Source organism: Coregonus lavaretus (assembly GCF_964263955.1).
Source record: "Coregonus lavaretus genome assembly, contig: HAP1_SCAFFOLD_499, whole genome shotgun sequence".
Taxonomy (NCBI): Eukaryota; Metazoa; Chordata; class Actinopteri; order Salmoniformes; family Salmonidae; genus Coregonus; species Coregonus lavaretus.
In genome coordinates, this window is record NW_028161407.1 from 210,178 (window position 1) to 227,500 (window position 17,323).

At 45.5% G+C, this 17,323-nt stretch overlaps 1 protein-coding gene across 6 annotated transcripts in view; it reads left to right on the forward strand.

Moving 5' to 3' along the window:
• The first annotated feature begins 1,153 nt into the window (after nucleotides 1–1,153).
• fip1l1b (FIP1 like 1b) overlaps nucleotides 1,154–17,323 on the forward strand; it is a 36,527-nt gene continuing 20,357 nt past the window's right edge. For 2 of the 6 annotated variants that reach the window (XM_084195286.1, XM_084195285.1), the window contains exons 1-9: nucleotides 1,189–1,505; nucleotides 1,976–2,027; nucleotides 5,453–5,510; nucleotides 5,840–5,946; nucleotides 6,464–6,528; nucleotides 8,248–8,355; nucleotides 8,516–8,646; nucleotides 12,533–12,651; nucleotides 14,773–14,826. In XM_084195286.1, coding sequence (XP_084051412.1) covers nucleotides 1,406–1,505; nucleotides 1,976–2,027; nucleotides 5,453–5,510; nucleotides 5,840–5,946; nucleotides 6,464–6,528; nucleotides 8,248–8,355; nucleotides 8,516–8,646; nucleotides 12,533–12,651; nucleotides 14,773–14,826 — 794 coding nt within the window. In that variant the 5' untranslated portion in view covers nucleotides 1,189–1,405. Of the gene's footprint in view, nucleotides 1,506–1,975; nucleotides 2,028–5,452; nucleotides 5,511–5,839; nucleotides 5,947–6,463; nucleotides 6,529–8,244; nucleotides 8,356–8,515; nucleotides 8,647–12,532; nucleotides 12,652–14,772; nucleotides 14,827–17,323 lie in introns of all 6 variants that reach the window. The other 4 variants (XM_084195288.1, XM_084195287.1, XM_084195284.1 and 1 more) reach the window with 3 other exon arrangements.

Here is a 17,323-nt window from a genome sequence, read left to right on the forward strand (position 1 = left end):
AATGTAGTCTATGTATCCCTTATGGCTTCTAATGTAGTCTATGTATCCCTTATGGCTTCTAATGTAGTCTATGGCTTCTAATGTAGTCTATGTATTCCTTATGTCTTTTAATGTAGTATATGTATCCCTTACTGCTTCTAATGTAGTCTATGTATTCCTTATGTCTTTTAATGTAGTATATGTATCCCTTATGGCTTCTAATGTAGTCTATGTATCCCTTATGTCTTCTAATGTAGTCTATGTATCCCTTATGTCTTCTAATGTAGTCTATGTATTCCTTATGGCTTCTAATGTAGTCTATGTATCCCTTATGGCTTCTAATGTAGTCTATGTCTTCTAATGTAGTCTATGTATTCCTTATGTCTTCTAATGTAGTCTATGTATCCCTTATGTCTTCTAATGTAGTCTATGTATTCCTTATGGCTTCTAATGTAGTCTATGTATCCCTTATGGCTTCTAATGTAGTCTATGTATCCCTTATGGCTTCTAATGTAGTCTAGGTCTTCTAATGTAGTCTCTATGTATCCCTTATGGTTTATAATGTAGTCTCAATGTATTCTTTCTGTGTCTCTGACTGTCTGACTAACACCTGGCCTAAGTACCTGGTCTCACTATGTCTCCTTATGTAGTCTCTATGTCGTCTCTATGCCTTCCTATGTCTGTTACTAACACTGGTGTCAGGGCAGGGGAGAACAGCTACAGTCTATAAAGGGAGTCTTGCATGTTTGTGTGGGACGCTATAAAAAGTGTATACAGGATTAGCATACGGGTATAGCGTATGCAACAATAGCAGAATAGATTGTCCACAATGTGGTCACCAATGGTGTATTTATCAACACATAATTGTTGTGATGAAACAAAATAACAAGGAGATGTATTCCAGGGAGGGAGTGGTGTGCTGCGTTGTCCTTCAATAATAAAAACAACTTCATGCGACGTCCCCCCCAAAAAATATGATTGATATTATGTCGCCCTCTTGCGTCTATAAAACGTTACTCCATTCGACTTCGCGCGCCAAATGCGCATGAACCGTACGATTTTGATGTCCGCGAACAGATTCTCGCTAGACCAATAGGAACACAGTTCGCTAGACCAATAGGAACACCGTTCGCTAGACCAATAGGAACACAGTTCGCTAGACCAATAGGAACACAGTTCGAGTGCCCTCTGTAGAAGGATTACTTCCGGGCACACTGTCCGCCGCTCGCTCGTCGAGATCAAAATGTATGAAGTGGATATTTTCCGCGTTTCAAGATAGTACAATAATTTATGTCGACTTGTGCTGTTTTGAAACTTTGTCTTGTGCATTTACTACTGTCCGGGTTGTTTCGTTAGCTAGCTAGCTAGCTGGAAATCAGAGTTGCGATCTTCGTGAAAGGCACTTTCTTACCACTTGCTAAAGAAGATGTCTGCGGAAGAAGCGGCAGACAAAACAACCCCGGCCGACGCGAGTGCGGGAGATGCCGGAGAAGCCGGAGACGAGGAAGAAGAGTGGCTCTACGGAGGTAAAGAGGTGTTACAATGAATAAAACATTAGCTAAGTTGTTCGAGTTATAACTAAGCCACATGCAACTAGCTACAATTGCAAAGCGTTAGCACATTTGCTAGCTAATTAGCAAAGTAGTTACTGTAGCTAGCTAACGCATAAGCCGTGGTGCTGCATGTGTCTTGGCCTAGCTTCATTGTAAACATGCAATCAAGCCAACGTTACAGCATATCCTTCAGGATTGCACTTTGCTCAGTTTGTAGTTAGCCAGCTAGCTACCGTTATGTGGAAAATACAATGGACAGAAGCATTGGATATAACGTTAGCTAGCTAGCTACTTGCAGAATGGTTAGTTTGCATTTATCATCTGAAAGAACAAGCGTGGCTACCTTGCTAGCTATGTAAGTTATATAACTAGGTAGATATTGTAATATGTGACTTATTGTTGACCTTTAACCGTTAGTTAATGAATGGTCGTTTCCCTTCTAGATGATGATGAGAAAGCTGAGGAGGAAGAGGCCAAACTAACCGCAGCTGTCAGGTGAGTTTCCACCCGTTTGTGTCTAAACGTGTTACTGAGTTGTCTCCACTTCTCAGTTGTATTGTCTACAGGATGTGTCAGAATGTGTTGATGATATTTCCATCCTCAGTGCTCCAGTCTGAATGTGTTGATGATATTTCCATCCTCAGTGATCCAGTCTGAATGTGTTGATGATATTTCCATCCTCAGTGCTCCAGTCTGAATGTGTTGATGATATTTCCATCCTCAGTGCTCCAGTCTGAATGTGTTGATGATATTTCCATCCTCAGTGCTCCAGTCTGAATGTGTTGATGATATTTCCATCCTCGGTGCTCCAGTCTGAATGTGTTGATGATATTTCCATCCTCAGTGCTCCAGTCTGAATGTGTTGATGATATTTCCATCCTCGGTGCTCCAGTCTGAATGTGTTGATGATATTTCCATCCTCAGTGCTCCAGTCTGAATGTGTTGATGATATTTCCATCCTCAGTGCTCCAGTCTGAATGTGTTGATGATATTTCCATCCTCAGTGCTCCAGTCTGAATGTGTTGATGATATTTCCATCCTCAGTGCTCCAGTCTGAATGTGTTGATGATATTTCCATCCTCAGTGCTCCAGTCTGAATGTGTTGATGATATTTCCATCCTCAGTGCGCCAGTCTGAATGTGTTGATGATATTTCCATCCTCAGTGCTCCAGTCTGAATGTGTTGATGATATTTCCATCCTCAGTGCTCCAGTCTGAATGTGTTGATGATATTTCCATCCTCAGTGCTCCAGTCTGAATGTGTTGATGATATTTCCATCCTCAGTGCTCCAGTCTGAATGTGTTGATGATATTTCCACCCTCAGTGCGCCAGTCTGAATGTGTTGATGATATTTCCATCCTCAGTGCTCCAGTCTGAATGTGTTGATGATATTTCCATCCTCAGTGCTCCAGTCTGAATGTGTTGATGATATTTCCATCCTCAGTGCTCCAGTCTGAATGTGTTGATGATATTTCCATCCTCAGTGCTCCAGTCTGAATGTGTTGATGCTATTTCCATCCTCAGTGCTCCAGTCTGAATGTGTTGATGATATTTCCATCCTCAGTGCTCCAGTCTGAATGTGTTGATGATATTTCCATCCTCAGTGCTCCAGTCTGAATGTGTTGATGATATTTCCATCCTCAGTGCTCCAGTCTGAATGTGTTGATGATATTTCCATCCTCAGTGCTCCAGTCTGAATGTGTTGATGCTATTTCCATCCTCAGTGCTCCAGTCTGAATGTGTTGATGATATTTCCATCCTCAGTGCTCCAGTCTGAATGTGTTGATGATATTTCCATCCTCAGTGCTCCAGTCTGAATGTGTTGATGATATTTCCATCCTCAGTGCTCCAGTCTGAATGTGTTGATGATATTTCCATCCTCAGTGCTCCAGTCTGAATGTGTTGATGATATTTCCATCCTCAGTGCTCCAGTCTGAATGTGTTGATGATATTTCCATCCTCAGTGCTCCAGTCTGAATGTGTTGATGATATTTCCATCCTCAGTGCTCCAGTCTGAATGTGTTGATGATATTTCCATCCTCAGTGCTCCAGTCTGAATGTGTTGATGATATTTCCATCCTCAGTGCTCCAGTCTGAATGTGTTGATGATATTTCCATCCTCAGTGCTCCAGTCTGAATGTGTTGATGATATTTCCATCCTCAGTGCTCCAGTCTGAATGTGTTGATGATATTTCCATCCTCAGTGCTCCAGTCTGAATGTGTTGATGATATTTCCATCCTGAGTGCTCCAGTCTGAATGTGTTGATGATATTTCCATCCTCAGTGCTCCAGTCTGAATGTGTTGATGATATTTCCATCCTCAGTGCTCCAGTCTGAATGTGTTGATGATATTTCCATCCTCAGTGCTCCAGTCTGAATGTGTTGATGATATTTCCATCCTCAGTGCTCCAGTCTGAATGTGTTGATGATATTTCCATCCTCAGTGCTCCAGTCTGAATGTGTTGATGATATTTCCATCCTCAGTGCTCCAGTCTGAATGTGTTGATGATATTTCCATCCTCAGTGCTCCAGTCTGAATGTGTTGATGATATTTCCATCCTCAGTGCTCCAGTCTGAATGTGTTGATGATATTTCCATCCTCAGTGCTCCAGTCTGAATGTGTTGATGATATTTCCATCCTCAGTGCTCCAGTCTGAATGTGTTGATGATATTTCCATCCTCAGTGCTCCAGTCTGAATGTGTTGATGATATTTCCATCCTCAGTGCTCCAGTCTGAATGTGTTGATGATATTTCCATCCTCAGTGCTCCAGTCTGAATGTGTTGATGATATTTCCATCCTCAGTGCTCCAGTCTGAATGTGTTGATGATATTTCCATCCTCAGTGCTCCAGTCTGAATGTGTTGATGATATTTCCATCCTCAGTGCTCCAGTCTGAATGTGTTGATGATATTTCCATCCTCAGTGCTCCAGTCTGAATGTGTTGATGATATTTCCATCCTCAGTGCTCCAGTCTGAATGTGTTGATGATATTTCCATCCTCAGTGCTCCAGTCTGAATGTGTTGATGATATTTCCATCCTCAGTGCTCCAGTCTGAATGTGTTGATGATATTTCCATCCTCAGTGCTCCAGTCTGAATGTGTTGATGATATTTCCATCCTCAGTGCTCCAGTCTGAATGTGTTGATGATATTTCCATCCTCAGTGCTCCAGTCTGAATGTGTTGATGATATTTCCATCCTCAGTGCTCCAGTCTGAATGTGTTGATGATATTTCCATCCTCAGTGCTCCAGTCTGAATGTGTTGATGATATTTCCATCCTCAGTGCTCCAGTCTGAATGTGTTGATGATATTTCCATCCTCAGTGCTCCAGTCTGAATGTGTTGATGATATTTCCATCCTCAGTGCTCCAGTCTGAATGTGTTGATGATATTTCCATCCTCAGTGCTCCTGTCTGAATGTGTTGATGATATTTCCATCCTCAGTGCTCCAGTCTGAATGTGTTGATGATATTTCCATCCTCGGTGCTCCAGTCTGAATGTGTTGATGATATTTCCATCCTCAGTGCTCCAGTCTGAATGTGTTGATGATGTTTCCTCAGTGCTCCAGTCTGAATGTGTTGATGATATTTCCATCCTCAGTGCTCCAGTCTGAATGTGTTGATGATATTTCCATCCTCAGTGCTCCAGTCTGAATGTGTTGATGATATTTCCATCCTCAGTGCTCCAGTCTGAATGTGTTGATGATATTTCCATCCTCAGTGCTCCAGTCTGAATGTGTTGATGATATTTCCATCCTCAGTGCTCCAGTCTGAATGTGTTGATGATATTTCCATCCTCAGTGCTCCAGTCTGAATGTGTTGATGATATTTCCATCCTCAGTGCTCCAGTCTGAATGTGTTGATGATATTTCCATCCTCGGTGCTCCAGTCTGAATGTGTTGATGATATTTCCATCCTCAGTGCTCCTGCTCCAGAGTCAGATGAGGCGGTTACTACGGGCAACGGAGTGGAAGCTCAGGTAAGACCTCTGCTCCAGTCGGTCCCAAAAGGCACCCTATTCCCCTGTAGTGCACTACTTTTGACCGGAGTAGTGCACTATAAAGGGTATAGGGTGCCATTTGGGACCGATCTGCAGTGTTTCTCCTATCGTTGTATGTGCGAGGCGGGATGACTTGGGCTTTGTGTTTTTAAGTACGGCCTGGAGTTTCACTTGGTCTGGAAACACTCCAGGCTGTGCTGTGTTATGTGTGGAGGAGATGGGTTCTGATGTGGTTTCAGGTCTCTCTGTCTTTTTTTCATCTCTGTCTCTTTTTCCATCTCTCGCTCTTCTCCCCCTCTCTCTCTCAGGAGAAGGAGCCAGGAGATGATGATGACAGTGATAGCGACAGTGACGATGATGACGATGATGTTCGTGTCACCATCGGAGACATCAAGACCGGAGCCCCACAGTACACGTATGTGTCTTTTAAAGTGATAGTTCATCCTACTGTCTTTAAAGGGATAGTTCACCCTACTGTCTTTAAAGGGATATTTCACCCTGCTGTCTTTAAAGGGATCGTTCACCTGTGATGTCTTTAAAGGGATAGTTCACCCGTAATGTCTTTAAAGGGATAGTTCACCCGTGATGTCTTTAAAGGGATAGTTCACCCGTGATGTCTTTAAAGGGATAGTTCACCCGTGATGTATTTAAAGGGATAGTTCACCCGTGATGTCTTTAAAGGGATAGTTCTCCCATAATGTCTTTAAAGGGATAGTTCACCCGTAATGTCTTTAAAGGGATAGTTCACCCGTAATGTCTTTAAAGGGATAGTTCACCCGTAATGTCTAAGCCGATCTGACCTTATTATTCCCAGATAAGGGGTCTCAAGTACAACTGAGGAGCCTGAATTCATCTATTGTATTTGACAGCCTTTGACGCTGTAGCGTTGTATTGTGATGTTGTTGTTGACATGTCTGGTTTTGTTGTTGTAGAACGTATGGAGTGGCTCCTGTTAACCTGAACATAAAGACAGCAGGAGCCAGACCCTACGGAACAGGTACTGTGGTATTCCCGTCCACCACCTGTCCTATGCACTTGACTTTACATAGGCCCTACATGGAGTGGAAAATGTATCGTACAGGCTAATATATGTGTCCATTCTACCACTATGTAATGATGTGTCCCACCGCCATGTCCAGGCCAGTACTGGGAATCCATTCCCACCACCATGTATTGATATGTGTCCATTCCCACCACCATGTATTGATATGTGTCCATTCCCACCACCATGTATTGATATGTGTCCATTCCCACCACCATGTATTGATATGTGTCCATTCCCACCACCATGTATTGATATGTGTCCATTCCCACCACCATGTATTGATATGTGTCCATTCCCACCACCATGTATTGATATGTGTCCATTCCCACCACCATGTATTGATATGTGTCCATTCCCACCACCATGTATTGATATGTGTCCATTCCCACCACCATGTATTGATATGTGTCCATTCCCACCACCATGTATTGAGATGTGTCCATTCCCACCACCATGTATTGAGATGTGTCCATTCCCACCACCATGTATTGATATGTGTCCATTCCCACCACCATGTATTGATATGTGTCCATTCCCACCACCATGTATTGATATGTGTCCATTCCCACCACCATGTATTGATATGTGTCCATTCCCACCACCATGTATTGATATGTGTCCATTCCCACCACCATGTATTGATATGTGTCCATTCCCACCACCATGTATTGATATGTGTCCATTCCCACCACCATGTATTGATGTGTCCATTCCCACCACCATGTATTGATATGTGTCCATTCCCACCACCATGTATTGATATGTGTCTATTCCCACCACCATGTATTGATATGTGTCCATTCCCACCACCATGTATTGATATGTGTCCATTCCCACCACCATGTATTGAGATGTGTCCATTCCCACCACCATGTATTGATATGTGTCCATTCCCACCACCATGTATTGATATGTGTGTCTTATCCAGAGCGACTTACAGGAGCAATTAGGGTTAAGTGCCTTGCTCAAGGGCACATCGACAGATTTTTCACGTAGTCGGCTCGGGGATTAGAACCAGCGACCTTTCGGTTACTGGCACAACGCTCTTAACCACTAAGCTACCTGCTGCCACGTGTCCATTCCACCATGTCTTGATGTGTCCATTCCACCATGTCTTGACGTGTCCATTCCGCCACCATGTCTTGATGTGTCCATTCCACCATGTCTTGATGTGTCCATTCCACCATGTCTTGATGTGTCCATTCCACCATGTCTTGATGTGTCCATTCCACCATGTCTTGACGTGTCCATTCCACCATGTCTTGATGTGTCCATTCCACCATGTCTTGATGTGTCCATTCCACCATGTCTTGATGTGTCCATTCCACCATGTCTTGATGTGTCCATTCCACCATGTCTTGATGTGTCCATTCCGCCATGTCTTGATGTGTCCATTCCGCCATGTCTTGACGTGTCCATTCCACCATGTCTTGATGTGTCCATTCCACCATGTCTTGATGTGTCCATTCCACCATGTCTTGATGTGTCCATTCCGCCATGTCTTGATGTGTCCATTCCACCATGTCTTGATGTGTCCATTCCACCACCATGTATTGGGCAGTTAAGTGGAATTAGACGGTGTAACTGTAGTTGATGCTATTTTTATTGATTTACTAAATGTCTCAGTATATTTTAATACTGATATATATTATAAATGTTTTTTTCTAGTAGGGAACAAGTTGAAGGGTGTGGATCTGGAGGCCCCAGGCAACATCAATGGAGTCCCAGTACTGGAGGTGGACATGGAGTCATTCGAGGAGAAACCCTGGAGGAAACCAGGTACGTGTTACTGTGTGTTTCTGAGTGTGTGTGTGGGGTACCTTTCTGATTGGTCCAGGTTTTAGACTGAGAGTCTTGGTAGGAGTTTGTGTTATTCTGACTTTTGTAAAATGAAACCAATTGTGTGTGTGTGTCTGTGTGTGTGTGTGTGTGTGTGTAGGTGCGGACCTGTCTGACTACTTTAACTACGGGTTCAACGAGGACACGTGGAAGGCCTACTGTGACAAACAGAAGAGGCTGAGGATGGGCCTTGAGGTCGTCAACATCTCCTCCACCACCAGCAAAATCACTGTAAGATACAACATCTCCTCCACTACCAGCTAAATCACTGTAAGATACAACATCTCCTCCACTACCAGCTAAATCACTGTATGATACAACATCTCCTCCACTACCAGCTAAATCACTGTAAGACACATCTCCTCCACTACCAGCTAAATCACTGTAAGACACAACATCTCCTCCACTACCAGCTAAATCACTGTAAGATACAACATCTCCTCCACTACCAGCTAAATCACTGTAAGATACAACATCACTACCAGCTAAATCACTGTAAGACATCTGCTCCACTACCAGCTAAATCACTGTAAGACACATATCCTCCACTACCAGCTAAATCACTGTAAGATACAACATCACTACCAGCTAAATCACTGTATGATACAACATCTCCTCCACTACCAGCTAAATCACTGTATGATACAACATCTCCTCCACTACCAGCTAAATCACTGTAAGATACAACATCTCCTCCACTACCAGCAAAATCACTGTAAGACACATCTCCTCCACTACCAGCTAAATCACTGTATGATACAACATCTCCTCCACTACCAGCTAAATCACTGTATGATACAACATCTCCTCCACTACCAGCTAAATCACTGTAAGACACATCTCCTCCACTACCAGCTAAATCACTGTAAGACACAACATCTCCTCCACTACCAGCTAAATCACTGTAAGATACAACATCTCCTCCACTACCAGCTAAATCACTGTAAGATACAACATCACTACCAGCTAAATCACTGTAAGACATCTGCTCCACTACCAGCTAAATCACTGTAAGACACATATCCTCCACTACCAGCTAAATCACTGTAAGATACAACATCACTACCAGCTAAATCACTGTATGATACAACATCTCCTCCACTACCAGCTAAATCACTGTAAGATACAACATCTCCTCCACTACCAGCTAAATCACTGTAAGACACATCTGCTCCACTACCAGCTAAATCACTGTAAGATACAACATCTCCTCCACTACCAGCTAAATCACTGTATGACACAACATCTCCTCCACTACCAGCTAAATCACTGTAAGACACATCTGCTCCACTACCAGCTAAATCACTGTAAGATACAACATCTCCTCCACTACCAGCTAAATCACTGTATGACACAACATCTCCTCCACTACCAGCTAAATCACTGTAAGACACATCTGCTCCACTACCAGCTAAATCACTGTAAGATACAACATCTCCTCCACTACCAGCTAAATCACTGTAAGACACAACATCACTACCAGCTAAATCACTGTAAGACACATCTCCTCCACTACCAGCTAAATCACTGTAAGACACAACATATCCTCCACTACCAGCTAAATCACTGTAAGACACATCTCCTCCACTACCAGCTAAATCACTGTAAGACACATCTCCTCCACTACCAGCTAAATCACTGTATGATACAACATCTCCTCCACTACCAGCTAAATCACTGTAAGACACATCTCCTCCACTACCAGCTAAATCACTGTAAGACACATCTCCTCCACTACCAGCTAAATCACTGTATGATACAACATCTCCTCCACTACCAGCTAAATCACTAAGACACAACATCTCCTCCACTACCAGCTAAATCACTGTAAGACACAACATCTCCTCCACTACCAGCTAAATCACTGTAAGACACAACATCTCCTCCACTACCAGCTAAATCACTGTAAGTCACAACATCTCCTCCACTACCAGCTAAATCACTGTAAGACACATCTCCTCCACTACCAGCTAAATCACTGTATGATACAACATCTCCTCCACTACCAGCTAAATCACTGTAAGACACATCTCCTCCACTACCAGCTAAATCACTGTATGATACAACATCTCCTCCACTACCAGCTAAATCACTGTAAGACACATCTCCTCCACTACCAGCTAAATCACTGTAAGACACAACATCTCCTCCACTACCAGCTAAATCACTGTATGATACAACATCTCCTCCACTACCAGCTAAATCACTGTAAGACACATCTCCTCCACTACCAGCTAAATCACTGTAAGACACAACATCTCCTTCATATCAACAAACCGCTCGCCCACACGACGCCATACACGTGGTCTGCTGTTCTGAGACCGGTTGGACGCACTGCCAAATTCTCTAAAGCAACGTTGGAGGCGGCTTATGGTAGAGAAATGAACATTCAATTCTCTGGCAACAGCTCTGGTGGACATTGCTGCGGTCAGCATGCCAATTGCATGCTCCCTCAAAACATAAGACATCTGTGGCATTGTGTTGTGTGACAAAACTGCACATTTTAGAGTGGCCTTTTGTCCCCTGCACAAGGTGCACCTGTGTAATGATCATGCTGTTTAATCAGCCACACCTGTCAGGTGGATGGATTATCTTAGCAAAGGAGAAATGCTCACTAACAGGGATGTAAACAAATTTGTGCACAACATTTGAGAGAAATAAGCTTTTTGTGCACACGGAAAATTTATAGGATCTTTTTATTTCAGCTCATGAAACATAGGACCAACACTTTACATGTTGCGTTTATATTTTTGTTCTGTGTATTAGGGCTGGGAATTGCCAGGGACCTCACGATACGATATTGTCACGATACTTGGGGTGCCGATTTGCGAGTCTCAGGATGATGTATTGCGATTCGATGTTCCAAACATATTGCTCACTTTATGTTTGCTGCAGAGAGACAAGAGAGGCATTAGAGAGTTTTGATCAGTCATGGATATAAAAGGCCTGAAAACAAATTGGCTCCCTATTTAATAAGGAGATGGAGAACAAGCTATGAAAGAAAAATACTGGAGATTTGGTGCACGTACAACCAACTACAGCAAAAAATAATATTGCGATATTTTGAAAATGTATACGATAATCATTAAAAATAATATCCCGATATGTAACTGTCTATATATTTTTTTTCTCCTTCATCACTAGTAAATAGCCAAGAAACACGAGGACAAAGTCTCACTTTAGTAGACTTTAGTTTTAAGTAAATGTAACATACTTTTTATGCTCTGTGCTTCTAAGAAATAATATTTCACTTAGCACTTCACTCTGTACGCACAGCCCCCCAGCCAGGCAGCCTACCAGCCAGGCAGCCCCCCAGCCAGGCAGCCAGGCAGCCCCCCAGCCAGGCAGCCCCCCAGCCAGGCAGCCCCCCAGCCAGGCAGCCTCCCAGCCAGGCAGCCCCCCAGCCAGGCAGCCCCCCAGCCAGGCAGCCTCCCAGCCAGGCAGCCCCCCAGCCAGGCAGCCCCCCAGCCAGGCAGCCCCCCAGCCAGGCAGCCCCCCAGCCAGGCAGCCTCCCAGCCAGGCAGCCCCCCAGCCAGGCAGCCCCCCAGCCAGGCAGCCTCCCAGCCCCCCAGCCAGGCAGCCCCCCAGCCAGGCAGCCCCCCAGCCAGGCAGCCCCCCAGCCAGGCAGTGTTGCTGAGCGTGTTGGGAAATGGGATTCGTAGTCCTATGGAACAAAAGGGCAGAATTACTTAAACAGCTACTGCAGCATTTATTTTGCTATAAATGTGATCGTACTTGACTTTTTATTCACAATGTAAGTGAAATGCTCCCACTGGAGCCCTGGCCATCCGCCAACGTGGCTGGTGAAATAGACATCTTACCCAACAATGCCCCTCTCTCTCTCTCTCTCTCTCTCTTCTCCCTCTCTCTCATTTTCTGATCTCCCTTTCTCTCATTTTCTGATCTCCCTTTCTCTCAATTGCCTTCCTTCTCTCCTCCTCTCAATTCCCTTCTTTCTCTCTCCCTCATTGAATTGCCATATGATAATCAGTGTAAAACAGATCAAACCAGAGCTGTTTTAAAACCAAGATATCCATTTAAAGATGGCCTACTACTGTCAAATGGTCAAACCCAAGATGTTGTAAACCTAAAGATGTCCTATTCTATTCCCCCTCAGGTTCAGCAGGGCAGGACAGGGAATGAGAAGGAAGTGGGTTTACCCATCCACACGTCCAAACCTGACTTCCCCTCTCCAGCCAGCCTCTACAAGTCATCCATGAACATGAACACTAACAGGTAAGAGCTGCACACAGGCCATCAGATGAAGAACAGTAAGGTTATCCTAGGACCGGTACAGACGGTAAGGTTATCCTAGGACCGGTACAGACGGTAAGGTTATCCTAGGACCGGTACAGACAGACGGTAAGGTTATCCTAGGACTGGTACAGACGGTAAGGTTATCCTAGGACTGGTACAGACGGTAAGGTTATCCTAGGACCGGTACAGACAGACGGTAAGGTTATCCTAGGACTGATACAGACGGACGGTAAGGTTATCCTAGGACGGTACAGACGGTAAGGTTATCCTAGGACGGTACAGACGGTAAGGTTATCCTAGGACCGGTACAGACGGTAAGGTTATCCTAGGACCGGTACAGACGGTAAGGTTATCCTAGGACGGTACAGACGGTAAGGTTATCCTAGGACGGTACAGACGGTAAGGTTATCCTAGGACCGGTACAGACGGTAAGGTTATCCTAGGACCGGTACAGACAGACGGTAAGGTTATCCTAGGACCGGTACAGACAGGCGGTAAGGTTATCCTAGGACCGGTATAGACAGGCGGTAAGGTTATCCTAGGACTGGTACGGATGGTAAGGTTATCCTAGGACCGGTACAGACGGTAAGGTTATCCTAGGACCGGTACAGACGGTAAGGTTATCCTAGGACCGGTACAGACGGTAAGGTTATCCTAGGACCGGTACAGACAGACGGTAAGGTTATCCTAGGACCGGTACAGACAGACGGTAAGGTTATCCTAGGACCGGTATAGACGGTAAGGTTATCCTAGGACCGGTACAGACGGTAAGGTTATCCTAGGACCGGTACAGACAGACGGTAAGGTTATCCTAGGACCGGTACAGACGGTAAGGTTATCCTAGGACCGGTACAGACAGACGGTAAGGTTATCCTAGGACCGGTACAGACAGACGGTAAGGTTATCCTAGGACCGGTACAGACGGTAAGGTTATCCTAGGACCGGTACAGATGGTAGGGTTATCCTAGGACCGGTACAGACAGACGGTAAGGTTATCCTAGGACCGGTACAGACAGACGGTAAGGTTATCCTAGGACCGGTACAGACGGTAAGGTTATCCTAGGACCGGTACAGATTATCCTAGGACCGGTACAGACGGTAAGGTTATCCTAGGACCGGTACAGACGGTAAGGTTATCCTAGGACCGGTACAGACAGACGGTAAGGTTATCCTAGGACCGGTACAGACGGTAAGGTTATCCTAGGACCGGTACAGACAGACGGTAAGGTTATCCTAGGACCGGTACAGACAGACGGTAAGGTTATCCTAGGACCGGTACAGACGGTAAGGTTATCCTAGGACCGGTACAGACGGTAAGGTTATCCTAGGACCGGTACAGACGGTAAGGTTATCCTAGGACCGGTACAGACGGTAAGGTTATCCTAGGACGGTACAGACGGTAAGGTTATCCTAGGACCGGTACAGACGGTAAGGTTATCCTAGGACCGGTACAGACGGTAAGGTTATCCTAGGACCGGTACAGACGGACGGTAAGGTTATCCTAGGACCGGTACAGACGGACGGTAAGGTTATCCTAGGACCGGTACAGACAGACGGTAAGGTTATCCTAGGACCGGTACAGACAGACGGTAAGGTTATCCTAGGACCGGTACAGACAGACGGTAAGGTTATCCTAGGACCGGTACAGACAGACGGTAAGGTTATCCAAGGACCGGTACAGACAGACGGTAAGGTTATCCTAGGACCGGTACAGACAGACGGTAAGGTTATCCTAGGACCGGTACAGACAGACGGTAAGGTTATCCTAGGACCGGTACAGACAGACGGTAAGGTTATCCTAGGACCGGTACAGACAGACGGTAAGGTTATCCTAGGACCGGTACAGACAGACGGTAAGGTTATCCTAGGACCGGTAAAGAGACAGTAACACATGAGAGAGAGAGAGTCTTGTGTATTATCTCTGGTAGAGGATTTGGCAAAACACAGTCTGGCAGTGGACACATGGACAGAAACAGGCTTCCTTAATGTCTTCTCACTGTACACATGAATGACTTCCATTGAGTGTGTGTGAGGGATGGTGTAACTGTTTCCTTTACCCATCCTCCTCTCCTTCCTCCTCCTCCTCCCCTCCGATGGTAGGATCTCCCCCCCTCAGTGGACTGCTCCCCCCGTTCAGGACATGTCCTACTATACGTAAGTGGGATGGGGCTTTGTTCACATAAGACAAATGATACGTCCATGTACAGTATTTTTCAGATGTATTCATTTTTCCGAGTTCCCCCGTTCAGTCAGTAAAACTAGTAACAAAACGTCATAGTCGCATCACGTCGTTAGGGGCACAAAAACGTGGTAGCCTACGATTGTCACCACTGCAACGTTAAGTTTAACGGGCTTCATCACCATGGCAACATACACTTTGCCGTATTAGTTTCAATGAACACATTTCAATGCAACAGATGTATGCACATTGACTCATCTAAATAGGTGTGTACTAGTGTGTGTGTGTGTGTGTGTGTGTGTGTGTGTGTGGGAACGGTGATATAACCATTTTATAGACCTGTAATAACAGATTCTACATCATGTGTACTAGTAATGCTGTGTGTTGTCCTTTCTGACATGAGTGTCCTGTCACTGATCTGTGGTGTGGTGGTTAGGTACTGATCTGTGTGTGGTGTGGTGGTTAGGTACTGATCTGTGGTGTGGTGGTTAGGTACTGATCTGTGGTGTGGTGGTTAGGTACTGATCTGTGGTGTGGTGGTTAGGTACTGATCTGGGGTGTGGTGGTTAGGTACTGATCTGGGGTGTGGTGGTTAGGTACTGATCTGGGGTGTGGTGGTTAGGTACTGATCTGTGGTGTGGTGGTTAGGTACTGATCTGTGTGTGGTGTGGTGGTTAGGTACTGATCTGTGTGTGGTGTGGTGGTTAGGTACTGATCTGTGGTGTGGTGGTTAGGTACTGATCTGTGTGTGGTGGTTAGGTACTGATCTGTGGTGTGGTGGTTAGGTACTGATCTGTGTGTGGTGGTTAGGTACTGATCTGTGTGTGGTGGTTAGGTCCTGATCTGTGGTGTGGTGGTTAGGTACTGATCTGTGTGTGGTGTGGTGGTTAGGTACTGATCTGTGTGTGGTGGCTAGGTACTGATCTGTGTGTGGTGTGGTGGTTAGGTACTGATCTGTGGTGTGGTGGTTAGGTACTGATCTGTGTGTGGTGGTTAGGTACTGATCTGTGGTGTGGTGGTTAGGTACTGATCTGTGTGTGGTGTGGTGGTTAGGTACTGATCTGTGGTGTGGTGGTTAGGTACTGATCTGTGTGTGGTGGTTAGGTACTGATCTGTGGTGTGGTGGTTAGGTACTGATCTGTGTGTGGTGTGGTGGTTAGGTACTGATCTGTGTGTGGTGTGGTGGTTAGGTACTGATCTGTGTGTGGTGTGGTGGTTAGGTACTGATCTGTGTGTGGTGTGGTGGTTAGGTACTGATCTGTGTGTGGTGTGGTGGTCAGGTACTGATCTGTGTGTGGTGTGGTGGTTAGGTACTGATCTGTGTGTGGTGTGGTGGTTAGGTACTGATCTGTGTGTGGTGTGGTGGTTAGGTACTGATCTGTGTGTGGTGTGGTGGTTAGGTACTGATATGTGTGTGGTGTGGTGGTTAGGTACTGATCTGTGTGTGGTGTGGTGGTTAGGTACTGATCTGTGTGTGGTGTGGTGGTTAGGTACTGATCTGTGTGTGGTGTGGTGGTTAGGTACTGATCTGTGTGTGGTGTGGCGGTTAGGTACTGATCTGTGTGCGGTGTGGTGGTTAGGTACTGATCTGTGTGTGGTGCGGTGGTTAGGTACTGATCTGTGTGTGGTGCGGTGGTTAGGTACTGATCTGTGTGTGGTGCGGTGGTTAGGTACTGATCTGGGTGTGGTGGTTAGGTACTGATCTGTGTGTGGTGTGGTGGTTAGGTACTGATCTGTGTGTGGTGTGGTGGTTAGGTACTGATCTGTGTGTGGTGTGGTGGTTAGGTACTGATCTGTGTGTGGTGTGGTGGTTAGGTACTGATCTGTGTGTGGTGTGGTGGTTAGGTACTGGTGGTGTGCTGGTTAGGTACTGATCTGTGGTGTGGTGTGGTGGTTAGGTACTGATCTGTGTGTGATGTGGTGGTTAGGTACTGATCTGTGGTGTGCTGGTTAGGTACTGATCTGTGTGTGGTGTGCTGGTTAGGTACTGATCTGTGTGTGGTGTGGTGGTTAGGTACTGATCTGTGGTGTGGTGGTTAGGTAGTGATCTGTGTGTGGTGTGCTGGTTAGGTACTGATCTGTGTGTGGTGTGCTGGTTAGGTACTGATCTGTGGTGTGCTGGTTAGGTACTGATCTGTGGTGTGCTGGTTAGGTACTGATCTGTGGTGTGCTGGTTAGGTACTGATCTGTGGTGTGCTGGTTAGGTACTGATCTGTGGTGTGCTGGTTAGGTACTGATCTGTGTGTGGGGTGCTGGTTAGGTAGTGATCTGTGTGTGGTGTGCTGGTTAGGTAGTGATCTGTGTGTGGGGTGCTGGTTAGGTAGTGATCTGTGTGTGGTGTGCTGGTTAGGTAGTGATCTGTGTGTGGTGTGGTGGTTAGGTAGTGATCTGGTCATGTGGCTGTGTATTGTATTGTAATTGGTAGCGGGTATAGACTGTAGACTGAGCTTTAATGACTGTGAGTAGGTGGCA